The 18,745-nt window shown below is 39.4% G+C and overlaps 4 protein-coding genes across 4 annotated transcripts; 2 read left to right on the forward strand and 2 right to left on the reverse strand.

Annotated features, from left to right (window-relative positions):
* Positions 1-942: 942 nt before the first annotated feature.
* Positions 943-1,611, forward strand: MELLADRAFT_36712 (uncharacterized protein; the record flags this gene model as incomplete). The annotated part of the gene is made up of 5 exons (XM_007410998.1): positions 943-1,077; positions 1,167-1,187; positions 1,258-1,304; positions 1,375-1,478; positions 1,559-1,611. The coding sequence occupies 5 exons, from the start codon at positions 943-945 to the stop codon at positions 1,609-1,611; spliced, it is 360 nt and encodes a 119-aa protein (XP_007411060.1).
* A 958-nt stretch (positions 1,612-2,569) lies between these two features.
* Positions 2,570-7,517, reverse strand: MELLADRAFT_87842 (uncharacterized protein; the record flags this gene model as incomplete). The annotated part of the gene is made up of 9 exons (XM_007411126.1): positions 2,570-2,583; positions 2,624-3,482; positions 3,570-3,882; positions 4,012-4,067; positions 4,361-5,945; positions 6,036-6,694; positions 6,792-6,861; positions 6,978-7,172; positions 7,237-7,517. 9 exons carry the CDS (start codon positions 7,515-7,517, stop codon positions 2,570-2,572), a joined length of 4,032 nt encoding a protein of 1,343 aa, XP_007411188.1.
* Positions 7,518-7,766: 249 nt separating this feature from the next.
* MELLADRAFT_116765 (uncharacterized protein) lies at positions 7,767-10,254 on the reverse strand (the record flags this gene model as incomplete). The annotated part of the gene is made up of 10 exons (XM_007411125.1): positions 7,767-8,351; positions 8,416-8,596; positions 8,694-8,820; positions 8,902-9,039; positions 9,142-9,174; positions 9,338-9,469; positions 9,546-9,616; positions 9,685-9,980; positions 10,071-10,161; positions 10,237-10,254. 8 exons carry the CDS (start codon positions 9,871-9,873, stop codon positions 8,143-8,145), a joined length of 1,080 nt encoding a protein of 359 aa, XP_007411187.1.
* A 1,795-nt stretch (positions 10,255-12,049) lies between these two features.
* MELLADRAFT_63969 (uncharacterized protein) lies at positions 12,050-13,155 on the forward strand (the record flags this gene model as incomplete). Its single annotated transcript, XM_007410999.1, has 3 exons — positions 12,050-12,058; positions 12,392-12,466; positions 12,529-13,155. The coding sequence occupies 3 exons, from the start codon at positions 12,050-12,052 to the stop codon at positions 13,153-13,155; spliced, it is 711 nt and encodes a 236-aa protein (XP_007411061.1).
* Between the last annotated feature and the right edge of the window lie 5,590 nt (positions 13,156-18,745).

Genomic DNA, 18,745 nt, shown 5'->3' on the forward strand with positions numbered 1-18,745 from the left:
TGCAAAGGGCTGTAACTCAAATAAATTATTCCTACATGGATACGTTTTTGATCAAAGATTATGTAGAATGTATATAGTTGAGTTTGGTATTTAGATAATTGGTTTAAATCTGATTGCTTTGAGTTGGAGTTCGACTTTTCATTGTACGGAATGTTTCAAATTGTGTTGGGCATTTGTTGTATGAGATGATGCAAAATCCTAGATTGAACTTGAAGAGTCTTGACGTGGTTCAGACAACAAATATGGTCAAGTTCGTGAAGTGATATCGAAAGATTTACCAACAGAGGGTCATAGTTTTTTCTTTCAATTGCTGATGATCCTCACCCGGTCGGTGCTGGTGCCACCGTGCCAGGTGATGAAGTGAAAATCAAGGCGGTGATAGTTGAGAATGAGCAGATCGACTGATGACATGTTGAATAATGACTGAGTTGTTGATCTGTGACAGTTGTTGACTAGCATTTGGCTTGATTTCGAAACTTGCCAAGCCAAACTTACAAAATACTTAAACCGATTCTCAAAGAACACCATCCTCATCCATCAACATCTCAACTTTCTCAAAACCAAGCAAAACCAAATCAAAACGAACTAGTCTCATTAATCCAATTAACCAATTCAAACTTATCTTCAACTTACTTCATTGGAATGGCAGTAGGAATCCCCAAAGTCTTTTCAAATATCGATACCGGTAAAGTAAATCAATCTAACAAATCCTTATCATCTTCAGAAACACATAAGCTGAAGTATCTTCTGCGTCAAAATCTAGGTCACCAATAATGAATTATTAGATGCTACTGAACCTTCGGCATTTGAATTCTTGGGTTTATCAAGAAAACAGAGGTTATATGGATTTGGTGGATGTTTAGCAGGTAAACAATCATCTCAAAATCGCAATCAATTTGTAAATCAGAAATCGAGCCTTAATGAAATCTTCTTACATTGTGAATGACTTGTTTAGGTGGATTTATCGTTTCGATCATTGGTGCTATCATGTTTATATTTGGAAATGTAGTATCATTTGCTTTTCTTTATGTATTAGGTATCGTGATCTCAATGGCTGGTACTGGATTTTTAATTGGGGTAGGATCTCTTTTTGGTCTTTATCTATTCTTTATGTGGTATTATATTGACATTCAGATTTACTTTGGATTGGTATCTATCTTGATCAGTTCGGTAGGCAGATCAAAACGGTAAGCATGATCTTGATTTTGTTCTGTAATCTTCGAATCGGCAAATTCATTTTATGTTCTGTTCCTGTAGATGTTTAAACCGGTTCGATTAATCGCTTCAATTCTATTCCTCAGTTGGTAAGTTGCCTCATCTCAATTATCGTACCTTTCACAATCGCTGATTCAAACCCTGACGATTTTCTTGTAGTATTATCATGGTCTTCGTCTCAGCGTTTGTCCTGAAAATGGATATCTTAGTCATCATCTTTGCTATTTTAACTTTCTTCGCTTATACTTGGTATTCACTCTCATGTAAGTTTGTTTTCTCTCTTTTCGACAAAAAAGAACCAATCTATTCTTTACTCATTTGACATTGTATGATTTTTTTCCAGATATCCCTTATGCAAGAGCTTTAGTAACAAAAGTAGTTTCATCAGCTGTTTGAAAAAGAGAAAAGAAATCAACTTTTATTTGAATGTTGAAGTTTTTTTAAAAAAAGGACAGATGTACCCTTCTTTGAGCTTATTCTCTTTTTCACTTCAATCCCATTTGGCTTGCTCTTTATATGTAGTGATAATATATCAAATACCTTTTTTTAACTTGTGATTATTAAGTAACTTTGCTTTTGTTGTATCATCTTAGTCTTTTATTCGAGGTTTTGAGTCATTAACTCCTTGTTGGTAGCGTGGAATTAAACCCAAAAATCTAAACTGTTGAGTGTGAAAAGAAAAATCAGGTTTTTCCAATGTGATAAGACACTTTCACTGGATTGTAGGTTGAAGAATCGACGCCTTTATACGACTGTTATCTTACAGAAACATGAAGACTTTCAAATTGCTCCCAATTTTTTAAACATACAAAAGTAATTGAAGTAAGGTATATATGAAAAATCAAATGTTGAGATTAGAAATTAAAAATTAATGATATAAAAAGACATTCATGTATTAATAGAAAGTTTGAAAGAAATTTATCATTCTCTCCACCATATCAGTACAAAGGAAGAATTTGAGTAACTATGAAATCCAGTCGATGAACAAAGCCTACCTAATGATGAAATCATGTCAAACAATCTCAAAAGAAGACATTCTATTATTTTATTGGTTCTAAGCTTTGAGAAGCTAATTGATCAACTGAACACAATCCTTTTAAGTTCAACATTTTTTTAGAATTCATCATTTCTTCTTGAGCAAGATTTGATAGTTTAATTCTTTCAAGTTGAACAAATTCTTTTAATTCTTCTTCTGTTTCCATTATTGTTGGTTTAGATTGATTTAAAACTTTATTAATTTTTTCTAATTCTGGTGTAATTTGATTTTCGTTTTTCTTGGTTTGGTATAAAGTATTATATACTTTTAGGATCGTGTTGGCTTCTCTTTTTGTGATTGGTTGAGTACTGTTATCAATTAATTCGTATAATCTATTAGTTATCTTGTTTATACTATCAGTTTGGTATTCACCAGTTGATTGTTCAGGTTCGTGATCCGGATTCTCGCTGGGACCTTTGATCATAGTAGGATCATCTTGCTGTTGAATTTTTAATAGAAGATCATCAAGGAATGGATCGTCTTGAACAACAATAGACATTGATGCTAATGTCATCACCACATTCAAATCATGGTAATTTAATCTAGCATTCCGAGTTGCTACACCTGTTAAAATCTCTCTAGCTTCAATTTTACGTGCTTGATTATCATCATTCCATAAAATCCGACAAAGTAATTGAGCAAGAGCTGAGATGTGTTGACGAAGAGTTTTAGTTAAAGTTTCAGATTGAGATGAATCAATTCCAGATAATTCACTTAAAATCTTTTTGAAACCTTCAATACCACCTTCTATATCATTTGAAAAATATTTACTTAATGAAATCCCACTTAAAGCTTGAGATCTAATCATGATAATCTTTTCTAAATCTTCCAATTTATCATTTTCTTTATCAAATGGACCTCTTAAACTTTCTACAATCTCAAAAGCTTGTCTTGATCCTTCGTATTCTTTTATTCGTGATTTTAATCTACCTAAATTCAAATTGATGATTGAAAATCTAGTTTCAATTTCAATGGATTCGGATATTTCATAAATTCCTTCTAAAATCTCTGCTGCTTTTTCTAAACTTAAACTGGCTTCTTCATACTTTCCTATGGCTTCTAATAAAATTCCTTGCAGATTTAAGATTGTTGGATCTGTTGGAAAACGTTGAACTAGTTTACTAACTGCTAACAAAGGTGCATGTAAATCCTCTAGGTTGTTTGTGACTTTTGATTCATTTTCAGCAAATCTTGCAAAGGCTGTTGTCGTATAGGCCAGATCAATTTGAGTCTGCATTGATCGTAAAACATAATCAATCAGAATTTCGTAGTGCAGTGGTTGTGTAGAAGATTAAATATACAATGATTAGTGACTTACTATGTTACTCTGAGATAGAGTAAAGGCGTGTTCAACAAGTTCGTTTGACTGATCCAAATGATCATTCAAAGCTGCAACCAAAGCTTGACCTAACCAAGCTAAAGCCCAATCAGGCTCATAAATTTGTGATTTTAAAAACGCTTGATTTGCTAATTCAACATCAGAATGAGCTAGATACAAGAATCCCAAATTAGTCCAACTAATATGATTTTTTGGATTCAATTCAACTGATTTAATATAAGCATGTTGACATAATCTTCGACTTAAATTGAAGGCAAGGGTACCAAGGGTGTCCAAAATTGAGAATTGTATGCTTGTATATTTAAGGCTGATCTAATACAACGTATTGCCTGTTGTAATGTAGATTCAGGACCTGCGCTTGTTTTGAAAAAAGTGGATTGATCAGTGAGAGAGGAGGATCTAGAGGTCGTGTCCAACCAACGGCTGAGCTGGCCTAATGTTGTTCCCAGATCGGCCCATGCCTGTGCACATCCTCCACTATCAGGGTCGAAAAGCTCAAGTGCTACCCTAACTTTTGAAGCGATGATTGACGTCAACAAAAATAGACCTGATGAACCATTTTCAGCTCCGATCGCACTGACTTCCAAGCAGGTCACAGAATCCACGCGTGGAAGTTTATTATCAACCCCCATTCTTGCAGCCAGATTCACAAAAAATGAAAGATGTGCTTTCAGCTTTTCACTTGTGTCCTCTTCACCTCGATCTGCATTGAAGGTTGAGATCGGAATTGACTTATTCCATCTGAAGAACTCCAAGAAGATATCACTAACAATTTTCCATCCTATTCTCATCGTATACCTAGAGTCACCAGTTTCAAAGACTTGATTGATTAGATCGAGTGATTGAATTAAATCTTCCTCTGATTGACTAAAGTTTCCTTTATTTGAAAATTGAATCGCATTGGCATATTTCGTCTCAGCTAGGATGATTTTGACAACTACTTCTTCTGGATGATGCTTTATAATCTTCTGAAGACCAGTGATTGCCGGTTCGATAAGGCCGATCTGCCTTTGAACATCACAGATACAAAAATCCGCAAACCATCTAGGAGATTGATCGTCATCGCTTTGATTCTCTTCTTGCTCATTTTCCTTCTCAAACAATTGAGAGGCCCGAATGAAGGTTTTTAAAGCAGCTACATGTTTTCCTACACCTCGATAGGCAAGTCCTAATTTGATCCATGTATGTGGATCCGTTGGAGTAGCACGTATGGCACGTTGAAACGTGCCAGCAGCCAATTGGAATTTACCTCGACTGAGTTCTACAGATCCGATCGCGTTCCAAGCCCAAGAGTGTTGTTGATAGCTTGCAAGTTGCAAAGGATTATGACCTTCACCAGCCTGATAGTCTGAACCAGTCTCTACGCCACCATTGATCAAACGTTTCGCTACCACTTCTACCAAGTCCCATTCTCGAGATTCGGCAAATTCGGTGGCTAATCGAAAGGCTGCTACACTTTCAGTAGCATCTAATTCAAAGGCTTTTTGAAAACATTTTGATGCTCTTCCATAATCACCTTCTTCAGAATAATACAGACCAAGATATGTAAAAGATGGCGCGAAGGCAGTATCAACTTTGACCGACTTGATAAAACAATTATATGCCTCTTTCTTCAACGTCGTTTTTTTCATCTCATCCATTTCTTCAGCCTTCTCTTTGTCTTCTGTATGATACATTGCCCATTTGCAGCGTGCCAATCGGTACCAGTTCTGTGCAAGATCTTGATGTATACTTTCTTGCTCAGGATCTGCTTCGATGAGCTCAGTCAGCTCGTGTATGATGTTATCAAACTGCTCAGCTGCTTCTTCAGTACGTTCTAACTCTACTAAACACCAAGCTTTGTCCGATTTGGCTTCTAAGCGATCGAGAGGTGGTAGGTCAGTCCATGATTTCAGGGCCTGAGTAAAAGACAAGATGGCCTCTAACCACCGTTGAGAAGATTTCAAAATTGATGCTTGAGCCATCAAGATTGGACCATGATTGGGCTCCTTGTCTAAAAGCTTATCGATCAGTCGCGTAGCTTGTAGGTGATATCGGGGTGCATCTAGGTAGGTGAGAGCAATTGCCAAATAACATTCAAGTTTTTTTGTAGCCTTTGTCAATCGTTTTCCAAGCAATCTTTCAAGCTCCTTGGTTTTCGAGATACAATTTTCAGCGATCAGTTTGACAGTTGACCAATCACGGAGCTCGTAGTAAACTGATAAGACAAGAAAGTGAGAGAGCAATGAGTGCTTTTGCGCGCTGTCGAAGCCGGATTCCATTTGTTCCAGTATATCGATATCATCAGGTTGCTCATCAGTTTCTGGTTCAAGATGAAATTGGCGGTAGGCCTCTAGCACTGCCGTGATATCCGAACTGGATCAAAATATATGAGACAAATCAATGGTCAGCTCCATAACCTTATCACGTCAATCGTGCAAGGTGATATGATTGAATGGAACCTACTTTGGGAAGATGTCACCAAGCGAAATGAGGTATCCATGAGGATCGTCTTCTTGCCGAGGGCTTGTGATCTCATTCCAATCTAAAACAATATCCCAGCTTTTAGTATTGGCGACCTTCAAAACCACTTGTCCACGGGCTACCTCAAGAATAGCATCACGTAATCTATCTTTGTCTTCTTGCTTGCTTTGAATGACTTCGGATGAATCAGCACTAGCAGCGTTAGATAAATCGGCCAGTTCACCTTTAAATGGAGATGGTAAAGCTTCAAGCCAATCTAAGTAATATGTGAGTAAGGCAAGCTCTACTTCTCTTCTGACCTCATCATCAGCATATGGATGGTTCAAGATTTCCTTCCATAACTTTGGAAGTTGGCTAGATGGGTAAACCTCGCGGATGACCTCAAGTCGAGTTTCCGCGGCTGTCTTAGGAATCGAAGTGAGTCGTGTACGTCGTTTAAATATTTCACGTGAGATTGCGTCATTTTCTTCAACTTGAGTCAGATCTGTGATTTGTTTAATGATGGGAAGATTGTTTTGTAGAAGTACTAATAAATCGAATATTGGTGAGTACTTTGGATTTGTATTATCGGGTTCCGGTAAGGTTGACAGAAGGGCTTCGTATAGGGAGTTGGGTAGCAAATGCGATAGTACGGAGATTGTCTAGATGATAAAACGTCAAATCGAACCGTCAGCGTGAGTTGCTAACAGGTCTGTAAGTCTTGAAATCTGACTGGAACGAAAATGTAAAACAACTGACCTGTTTTCTCGATATGTCTTTCAAAGAGATTAACTTTAGTATCGTATCACCAAGCTTTTCCGCATCCTGTCTTTATTTTAATTATCCAGCGCCAGAAGGTATCATAAGTTCGAGCTAGTCAGATCGTATGGTAATGTAGACAAGGAGAAGATGACGGTTGTGAAGAAAGGCGAAATTGACATTTACTTCTCGTTCCAAATTTTTGCAAGACCTTCTAATGCATCGATCAAAGCAGAGTTATCATTTGAACTTTCATGAAGTCGCACTAGCCCTTGCCATGCCAAAGGTTGAGAAGGATCCAAATCGATAGCCTGCTGATAAGCTGTTCTTGATTCTTCAAGTTTCTTGAGATTCAAACGTGCGAGGCCAAGGAAAACGTGACTGTGAATGCAAACAGCAATCTAAGTACCAATTTGAAGACCTGAATGTTGGATTAGTGACTGACGCATTATAAGATTGAGTATCCAAAGCAAGTGCTGATTCTGCTGCTGCTTCAGCTCCAGTCCAATCTTTCTTGGAGATAGCATCTCGTGCAGCCTTCAGGTGGGACTTTAAAGTTGCCATCAATTCCTTGTTATAGTTTGTCAAAAGTGATCCGGAGTTGAAAGTGACTTCCAAGTTAATTGGGAATAATGCTTGGATGAAGAGGTGTGAGGAGAGTTCCTTGGTACGCAAATCCCCCTGGAAGTCTTCATTTCTATGACTCGGAACATCTCCTCGCTTCATGAACTCCAGGCGGAACTGTACACCTGGACCCGGTAAGGCCGACGGGCCTGTAGTGGCTTACAGTGTTTATGCTGGACCACCTCTCACTTCAAAGTCCTCAGCTTACAATTTGAGTTACCTCTCTGGTCAACTCTTCAAATATGTTGACATTCCGCCTCCTTGGTCCATTTACATTGCAAAATCACCAAAAGCCAAAGAGGAGAAAAAGAAAACCCTCATCACAATTATATGTACACATTCAAGGAAAAAAGCCAGTGGATCAGTTTTAAGATTGAATTAATTAGTTGGGCGAAAACGATTAAGACAACATAAAAAGGTTTCATAGAGATCAGAAAAGTTAAACAAGAACAAAAAAATATTTTTTGATGATGGATGACGATGATGTGTTATCACCTAGCAATTAGAATTAGGTCTTTGAGACTGGGTTTGAAAATATAAGGAAGATGTGAAGTCAGCAAGGATAGAAAAGAAATCTATTGTTGAAAGAACCCCTGTGAGACTGTGAGCAATGTCAAAAGACAAATATCTCAAACTTTACTCAAGACAAATCTCATACCCAAAAAGAGACAAAGCATTATTTTCGTTTGGTAAGACTATGAACAACTGAAAGTAAGAAGACATGACTCTAATCACGGGACTCCATAGGTAAAATTTCATAATCGACTTCTTTATAAGTTGGAGTTTCGATTTTGGAATGGAGAGCAGGGGGTCTGCTAAACCGGAAATAGACTAGACCACCAGTAGCAACCAGGTAACCACCGATTTGAGTCGATGTGATATGAGATCCCAAAAAGATGACTGATCCGCCTATCAGTCCAATATCTTTCACGATACCTATGAAATGCAATACACTTCAGCATGTGGTGGGAGATGCTGCATAAGATCGCTTCAAATGTACCTGCCAGTGTAAGGACTAGAGCGCTTGTGCAGCTGACAAGAAAGAGGACGACGACGTTGAGAGCGAGGGCGAGTAAGATACTGGCGAAGATGACAGGCAAGCCAAGTCGAGGAACGATGAGGGAGATTGGCTCAAGCCCTTCGAAGATAGGGGCCAAGATGACAGCCATTGAAAAACAGATCTGGCGTGAAGAGATTATGATTAGTACGTGTCCACCTGAAATTCACATGTCGAGTTTGAAGTAATTTGCAAGATGTGGCTTTAGAAGTGAGACTGACGGGTGACAGAGCGCTTAGTGCGACTAGTGGATCGACATTTAGATCCTGCAAGAGGCGCTGTGTTGCAATCAAACGAGCAACCTCAGCTAGTGAGCCAGCAAATTGACAGAGTGCGCCAATCAAGACGCTATGTATAGAGGATATGAGAGGGTTTTGCTGGTCAGCCACAAGTTGATATATGAAAACTCTATCTGCATCTGCAACTCACAAGTGGATTTCTCCATAGGCTGCAACAGCTACACCACTGGATATGATTGAAACCACCACCACTGAGCGAGCGGGGGGCATCTGTTGTTCAAGTATAGCAGTAGCGACGACCAGTACGACGGGAGTGAAAGCTTTGAGCCTACAAAAATTCAGTGATTGGGTGGTCAGAGTTCGAGATCGAGATAAGTCAGTATGTATGAGAGTGATATGGAACGAAAGGGGTTTGAGGAAATGCGCATACATTTGAACAAATGAGACTGAGAGTAAGAGATACCTGTAAGGTTCGTAAAAGCAAACAGATCAACCAATCAGTCAGTCAAGGAGCCCTTCTTCAATAGTATAAGTCAATGGATAGGACAAATTGCTTTGGCCCATATTTTTGGGCAGCAGAAGGTGAGGGTAAAACAAAAACAGATGATAGAGATAGAGAGCTTCACGCCAGATTTGAGCACAAAATAGCCGATCCGTAAGCCAAACCAACCGTCAAAACATTTTTGAACCAAAATGGCCAAGTGACGCGTTCTTGATAGGATGCATATTCCTTTGGTCGAGTCCATTTAACAAGAAGTCTAGTTCAAAGCAAAATCAAGGTTATTCACATCGAGCTCGTTGATCATTTGCATAGAAATCTTTAGAATAACTTACCTAGACGTCAGAGAGATCGAAGCAAAGTGAAGGGCGAGGATGTGGAAGGGGAATGGGAAATTGAATGTGGTCTGAAACGTATGATGAGAGATATCTCAATGAGACTATCAAACTCAGAGTATCATTTGGAAAGACTGACATAGATTGATTTGTTGAAGAGTGTAAGTGAGGCCGAAAGAAATATGGTGAGGATTAGTGTTGAAGATGATGAGAATGATGAATGATGATGAGTCCGAGCTTGATTTGATGGTGAAGTTGAGATGGTTGAGATGGTAGTTGAGATTGATGAGTTGGATGAACTTGTTGAAGTCATTGAAGAAGAAATCATTAGTTCTCGTTTCTTGATATTTCCTTGTTTGATGATGCTATGCTAGATTGTGTTCTGATGTGTTCTTTTGGATGAGGGTCTTTAACTCTTCGAGGTTTGATGTTCTTCTGCGACCGAACCGATAGAAAAACTCTCATCAGCTTTCAAGTCTCTCACTCATCTCGATGTGAACTTCCACACTTTACATAAGTGCTTACTTTGACTTTCATCCAACATCAGAATTCCCCTAGGATTCTTATCTTTGCTAACTTTGTTTTGCTCAGCCTTCTTCCGGTCGATTTGTTGGTCCTTCGTCACGTCAAGTCGCGTCAACGATAGAAGCGCAGTTCGGTCACTTCAAAGCTCATGAAGGGTCAGTTAAACTTTTGGGTGACAAATCATTATGGGTCTTCACAGGTTACAAATCACCGAATATATATGTGTAGGGTCGCTGAAATCGGTGAAATCAAGGAAATCCCACTTTATCGGGCTGAATTCTTGGGGTACTTGGCAATGATCCGCCTGATATCAATCAGTCTCAATGGGCTCTGGAGAAGCATGGAAAGATTGGGGGTTATGTTGCATCAATCATCTGGAAAAGCTGAAATCATATGAAGCACGTGTGGAATCTCATATTTAGAATTTTAGGTGCACCACCCCTGAGTCATCGGAAGAACTGTGTTGGTAGGAATTTTGGTTATGAATTTACAATCAGTGTGACTAGTGATGATAGACATCCTGAACTCCAGCCTTCAAAGCAGCCATGCTATATGAACACCCGAGATGTTTGAAAGTGGACTGCCCTGAAAAATGACCAGAAGATATTGACCCCAAGAATCAATGGTTTTGATCAGCGTATCATTTGGAAATGGTATCTGTCCAAACCACGGTGAGGGAAGAAATAAGAAAGGAATATGATTTACTGGGGCATCACTATCGTCATCAATACCACGTCAAAAAAAATCAAATGAGGATTTAATGCCATTTCAGAGATGTTCAAACAGATCAAGTACATTCTTCATACTCAAAGGTAATTGTTAACAATCACAATGTAACAAAATTCGACGAGGAAGATTATAAAAGAGGTTAGGCCAGATGAGAAAATTTATGATGAGGAACTGAAATGTAACAGATAGATATGCCTAGACATAAGAAAACAAGAGTCAATTCAATCAAAACAGTGAGGTATCTTGTTTTTGATCTTGTTTTCTGAAATGCACCTGTTTTGGGTTCAAATTCCACTATACTGTCCAATTTGTATCCATAGAAGTTTTTTAGACCACTCAACCATTCATGTTCATACTATATATTGAGAACATTTTCAACGACTCGCGGGTCACGATTGAGTGGTCAAGGAAATTGGTGACAGGCTTGATATGGAGCCTAGGTTGTATGTGCATTTCTCTGAGGATAATCTCAGAAGAGCTGTACTTGAAGAAAGAAAATACCAGCTTTTCTTCTTGTTACACTAGTTGCTATATGAGTAGATGGTAGACCACATCTATCAGAAAGACAAGCCTATAACGCTCTCTTTCATCCCAAGACCCAGGTTGACTTTGTAGCAAATCCTTGTATCTGAGAGGCAGTCAACCTATTCTTTCAAGAGATTGTTTGGCACAGAAAAATCTGTTGGGTCTCCTTTCCTGGTTCCTTTTGTCTTGTGCACTTTGGGGTATCTTTGATACTAGGATCCAAATCAGCATTGAGGACATTACTCATTGATGAGTAAAGCTTGATGCAAAAGGTGCCCCCATATATTGAGGTATCAAGAATTAGTCTTCTGTCTACAAGGGAGGGAAATGTGGGATAATCAGTAAAATTAGTCAGGTGAGTGGCACCATTGTATTTTTTCGTTGTTGTAGAAGCAGCCTGAAAATGCCAGTTGTTTTATCTCAGCAGAAGAACCAGAACACAACGATGATCGCGGTTGAGTTTGCCTAGGCCAAAGTATTAGAGCTGCAGATAGAAGGTTGAGAATTGTTGGAAGCACATAATCTCTGTCTAAGGTCGCAATAGAAGAATTGGTTGTATGTGCCAGCTAGCCTTGGCAAACATGGCCCACTCCTTTTGCAAGGTCTCATCAGTAGACCTTCACTAAAGCACCAGAAATTAAAGGTATGCTGCTGCAGGAAATTCTAGGAGCAACATAAGTATACAATGGATTGCAAAAGCGAAATCATGCAAGAGTGTAGAAGAAATGGCATATGTAGGTTCCAAGTGAAGGACTTGAGTCTTGACCCTGCGCGTGCGGTACCGAAGGGCTTGGTGCGGGCACCCAGCAAACATCCCTCCACAAACAGCCGCTTGGATGTTTGGTTCGTGTCCCAGAGACTTGGGACCTCTTTATACCACCATCTGGCATCAATTGATAAAGCAATGGGTGTCTTCCTCACACGGGTCGGCCAGTTTCTTTCTCGCAAGCTCCTGCCTCACCAGAGCAGACTTTCTGATCTTTTCCAATGACTCGTAACCTTCTGGCGCTTGAGCTCAGACTGTCTTCTGCAATCTCCTGATCTTTCTACAGCTTACGGGTACGCAGATCACCGCTGGCACCGATCAGTCTGGAGCCAAGGAGCTTGTTCTGAAGGCTCGAGACCCTCCATCTCAAGCAATCGTGAGCCAATTTTCCATCTGTCCTTCACTTCCAGCGAGCCACTCAAGCATGGGATTTTTCAGGGGCTGTTGTTTGGCTCGATTCTCAATCCATGGGCTCCAAGCGATTGGGTAGAGGTTTCGGACCAAGTTCGTGGCGGATCCTCCACTGCGTTGCTTGACCTCCTTCAGCCGAATTTTCCAACCGCTGGCGTTTGTTTTCATGGCACACTCGATACCTTGACTCTCGGTGGCGCAGGTTTCGCGAGCCAAAGCTATGAAAAAAAGTTGCTTTCGTTCCCTCAAGATCGCTTCACTGGACTTGTTCTTGATGTGGGATTATCTCCTTCCAAAGATACATCGAGTATCCGTACCTTCACCATCGTTCTCAAGAACGACCTTGCTGGACCCGACGTAGATGGACGGCGGCAGTCTACCCTTTCATACGAGTTTGACTTCACTCTCCCTGCTACCAGTCCCACATCGGACACAGAACCTCCGCTTGATTGGGTGCTTTCAATACCAATCCCCTTCTCCGAGCTTCGGGCCACTTATCGAGGAAGGCCTAAGCCTGACGCGAAAAAGTTTGACCCGTCGCATATCACCGCTCTGTCAATAATGTGTCGAAGTTTTTTTAACGAGCAAAGCGGTCCCTTTAGCCTTACAATCTTTCGAATCGGTTTCCTCTACTCTCAAGGTGCCAATGAATGATCAAAAACCCAGCTCCTCGGAGTTGAGTGACCACCGAGGGAGAGGTCTGTCCTTAAAGGACCACTTAGTGCTAACGCCCGGGAACCGTGATATTTCGGGACTGAAATGTAACTATGTATCTTGTCAGCTCAAGATTTGTCAGCAAATAAACATCTGTGCAAGGTTTCACCGATGTGGCGATATGATGAGGCAATGTCAGAGGAAGTGATCGTCATCTACCCACATCTATCAATTTGGTCTGAGTGGAGGCAAGATCATACTAAAATAATTATACGCCTGCTTCAGCATTTGCCATCAGGTAAGCCACGACTAGCTCTGAAATCACCAGCTGTAAGTCGTGATTCAGGACCTCCTGATCAAGCATTTCATTGACCAGCATAAAGTACAGCACTTGCTTTGTTTGACGTTTGAGTCATTGGGGTAGGAAGGTACAGCACTTCCCTCATAGTTGGCTTGGAGGCAACAATCCAAGGAGTTCTTGAACGGCAGCCTCAATGAACAGAGCACTCAAGATAAGGCAACATCAGCCCCAATTCCATACCTCAGTGTTATCCTTGAGGGACTCCTCCCCTGAGACAAAAAGTCAAGTCATTATGCCCTGCAAGGGAGTGATTTTGGCAGTGGATATCCTCTTCTAGAGGCCTTTCCACTATGGTGGCAACACATTGGAGGGATACTAAGTTGGAGGTAAAGCTACAAGATTTCAACATGTCCATCCATGATAATATGGAATGAAGTCTGATCAATGCCATTCATGTAATTTGGATAACTTTGCCATGTGGTAGAAAGCTGTTCTTTTCCATCTATTGCTAATGAATACAGAATTGCAGGTGAACTGGACAGTATCACAAGTTAGTGATGTAAATATGCACTCAGGTTATGGATCACATAGGAGTGAACTGGAGAGGAAATACACCTGGTGGAAGGTGACACAAATGAATAAGTAAAGTGTCTGAGTGAAGAAAATAACCAAAACACACAGCCATTCTTTATATAGTGAACAGCTCTCTAGATATAGGTTTTGGAAACATATAGGTTTTGTGTCTCTCATTTGCCGCATTGAGAATAATCACTGTAAACATCATTCAACTTCCCCAATTTGGCAGAGGAAAATGATTAATAGTACAGTTTTTCATAAAAGAATCTAATACTGCACACCTGGGCCATTTCACCCACACTACATATGTGCAGCAAGCTAAGTCAATAGTTGTCTATCATGTACATACAGGTCTGCTCAGTTTTTTGCCCATCAGAATAAATAAATCACATGTTATACCACATGTAACTTTTTTGACTTTGAAATTTTTTTCCCAAAAATTCACTACATATAATTCTGTAGCTGCTCAGGCAATATTGTTGAAGCTATGTCTTAGTAACAGAAAGTGTGTTACATGCAGTTGAGTTGATGAGATCACACCAAAACATTGAGTCAGTGTATGTAGTCAATCTTTTGGAAGCTTTTTTCAATCTGAAAGAAGTTACAGCATGTATTACATATGAATAACTTGTCCTGATGAGCAGATAACTGAGCAGAACTGTATGTACATGATAACCACATATTCACTGAGCCTGCTACACATATGTAGTGTGGGTGTTATGGCTCAGGTGTGGAGTGATAGACCATTTTATGACAAATCATACTCCCAATCATTTTTCCCTGCCCACTTGGGGAACCCGAATAATGTCTGCAGTGTAATGGTAATGGGTGCTAGCATCATGGAACAAAAGATTTAGACACAGTATTTGTGTCAACACAGTAAAACAAACATAGCATGAATTTATTATAGTTGTTGGTGACACGTTATTAACAAATGGGAATGTGAATGTAATTCGGGCGGTAACATTCTATGTGTAATTATACTAACGGGTCAGATCTTCCTTTTAACTTATAGCACCACAGCTCTTGACGTCATAAGCTGTTTACTGTTTTCCGAATTTCATTACTCCATTCCCATAGTGTTTACAATCAAATTTCTCTTCAATTCAATCTCTTATTGTGTTATTTTTTGCACCCTTGCTCCCTTTGTCCCTACTTTGTTTGGTATTTTGTTATTATTTATCTTTTCAGACGATGAAGATTTTTATTTTAACTAGTGGTTTAAGTTTATGAGGTTTACTCTTTATTTTTTAGTTTGTTATAGCAGTGTTTGTTACTTTTTTATTGTTTGAGTTGTTTAGTTTTTTAGTCATTGTTTCAGTCTAGGTCCGCTAGCCTCCCTGTAGGGTGTGCTTTTCAGTTATTATCAGAAATTTATTCACCCTTGGCAATCTGCCTTGGGTTTTGCCCAAAACTCTTGCCCACTTTAGTATTTTTTTATACTAAGTATTGTAAGTTTGATAAGTTCACATTTCCACAGGCGGGTTTTTGCTTTTATTTGCAATAATTTTACAGTGAAAGGGGTCTTACTCTTGTCCAACTATCATCCTTCCCCATCATCACCTCTCAATTTATTAATGTCAACTTCTTTCAATACTTGCTGTTCATCAAAAACGGCTTTGACATCAAAACCTCCGGATACTACACCAGATTGCAAATTTACACCTGAGTTTAGAAAATTAAGAAAACACAGAAAATTATACACAAGGTGAAAGGGGTAAGAAAAATATGGAAAAATATGGGATACATCCCCCTATGTGTGCCCATCATTTCATATATTTTTTCAGATTTTTACGGCAGCAGTGTATATCAGGTCAGAAACTCAGTTACTGTCCAAGACTGTCAGTCATTGAGGCATTAACCTTGTGAGAACAATAAAATTGTCAATTTTTACATCAAAATCTGTAATGTCTCCACATTTTGAATGCTACATTTTTATTCTACCACATACGCATTCTAATGAGTGGTGCGTCTCCAAAAACAAGTGAGGCACAGCAACCACAGTCCCCAAAAGCTAGAAAAGCTTACGGCCTGCTTGGCTGGAACCCAAATACCGGTGTTTGGCAACCATATTTGATTGGAAACCAAACACAGTATTTGATCAAATACCAATCCAATTTGGAGAACAGCCTCAAGGACATTTATCAAACCAGAAACTCTTTTTGCCCTTGATTGATCAAATTCATCATCTTCTACACAAAACACCAACCATGCTTTTATTCCCTTCAAACACCCCTTTCCTTCACTCAGCATTCTCTTCACTTGAACTCAAGCCAATAACAACTCAAGGATGCTCTGATATCCTTTCGTAATGGGTTTCTTCACTGAAATCAACCATAAGTAGTGTACAAAAACAAAACAAAAAACAATCCAGATTGTTGATGGCCATCATGTAAGATGGTTTAGAGACAAGAAAGAATTTGATTTTCAAAAAGATACCAAATTTGGGTACACTTGAAATGGTTACCAAACAGTCAAATGACCATAAAAGAGGTCCACAACAGACCTGTTGACCTTTTTGGTTTACTGTTTGGTAATTGTATAACCAAAATTCAAACTTTTCACTCCACCCGTTGAAAAAGGGGCAAATTGAAATTTTGTTTTTGTGTAACAATATGGGGCTAAACCAGCCAAACGGGCCCTTAGAGCACCCACTATGGTGGGAGTGTTTTATTGTATAGTTTGCGTTCCTGAGAACGAAGTTTGATCATGCATGTTTTAACAAAGTTGGTAACCACATTAAACCCACTGTGGGATAATTTATTGTCTGCTTTCCGTAGTTCCTACAATAAATCAAGTCCTAGGCTTGCGTAGATCCAAGCACGTGGGGTGCAAGATTTAACGCAGCAGTACAGACCGCAAGCCTAAATCAAGTTCATAGTGGACCTGTGGGTATTTTAGTGTTACAGTAAAACTAAATCACCAAGTTAGCGCAACCATACTGGGTGCTCTTACAAATCTTTGCTGCAATGGTTTTAGCATTCAGATGAAAACCATAGACCTAGTATACAACTTTCATAATCTGCAACTGCCAAATTGATCAGATGAAAATTGTTGTATTTGTGAGTGCTCAAAAGTTTCTGCCCAAGCCTTGGTAGTTTTTGACAAAATCTGAGTTTCTGACCAAATATACCCCAGAATCATTTTTCTTCAGAACATCTTCAAAACTGCAGGTAAAGATATGAAAAAGTTTTAAGAATGATGGGACATCACCGGCGGATTAAACCATAATTTTATCAAATTTTTCCAACCTCTCACACAAATTTTCTATGACTTTTCTAGACTCCACAGGAAAGTACTGATTTGACATAGTGTGAGAATCAACACTTGTTGAAAATCATTACTTCTTTGAATAGATGGATCTCAGGTGAGCTTATTTAATCCTCAATTGTACTTTATGATTGAACTCAATGCATCATTGAGTCTCCTCATTCCTTCAACCCATGCCTGCATTGAATGCTTTGTTAAACTCCAGCCAGTTATTCACTATGTATGCAATGTAAACCCTGCCCTTGAATCCCTTTCACTTGATGACTTGGAGTGGGTCCTTGTTGAGACAATTGTCAAATTTTTATCTCCCCTCACTCATGTCATTAAGGGGATTGAAGGTCACTTGTATACTACCTTTTCCAATGTTATGCCAGACTATCAATGGCTAGTGGAATGACTCAAATTGGTGAGTTTTTTTATCTTTATTTTTATCTTTCAATTTCAAGTCACTAATGCCTGCATTTGATTTGTTGATCAAATCTTAGGCTTGGCACAATTCCACCTGCCAGGAGTTGAAGGTTTTCATCATGTGGATGATGATGAAAATTGTCCATAATCAAGACACTGCTCAGAAGAACGCAGTGTACATCTGTGCTGCTATACTCAATCCTTGACCAAAACTTACTGCAGTCAAGGGTTCAACCATGGAGTCTCTTGGTTGGGGACCTGAAGACTTGATCAACCAACAAGTTCAAGCTGCCTTGCAAAACAACCTCAGCACTTCATTAAACACCACAAGACTATTCCTATCAAACATGAGGGCAACAAGTACTTAACTGCACCTCAAGAGGATGAGAGATGTGATTTCACTCACTACTGGAAGCTGAATAAATGTCACTGGCCCACTTTAGCACATATGGCCAAAGGTATGCTTGCTGTACCTGCCACTTGTGCACCATCTGAGAGGAGTCTGCTGATATACGTGTCATGAGTGGCCACCATGCTTGCCTCAAGGCTTGAGTCTGTCTCAAAAGCTGTTCCAAGCAATTTTTATAGGTTTTATTTTTCTCTCTTAATTATCATGACTTTATACAAGTAGTTATGATGACTTGATATTTAGTAGTTCTTAACACCATGTCAATATTTGTGTAGCATATCGACGTGCACACATGGAGGGTTTTGAAACAAATCTCAAAGTCTTTTGGTCGGATTTAGACTGAGATTGCCGTTGAGCACCCTTTGTGAATAGTGATTTATTCAAAGGATTTGCAGAATCCTTTGTGGTCAGCAGGAGTCAACTGACTTTCAACCTCCCAGGTGATAAGGGGAAGATGTGCTTGTTGTGGTACCTCTTTGATGGGTCTTTACAGGGTCTAAGGAAAGTCTTTTGTGTGTGCACGTCGACATGCTACAAGGATATTTACATGGTGTAAGACTTTATATACATATACAAGTAGTTATCTGATGCCTCTATTATTGGAATAGTAGCTATAAATATCTAGT

The sequence above is a fragment of the Melampsora larici-populina genome (genome assembly GCF_000204055.1).
Source record: "Melampsora larici-populina 98AG31 unplaced genomic scaffold MELLAscaffold_23, whole genome shotgun sequence".
NCBI lineage: Eukaryota > Fungi > Basidiomycota > Pucciniomycetes > Pucciniales > Melampsoraceae > Melampsora > Melampsora laricis-populina.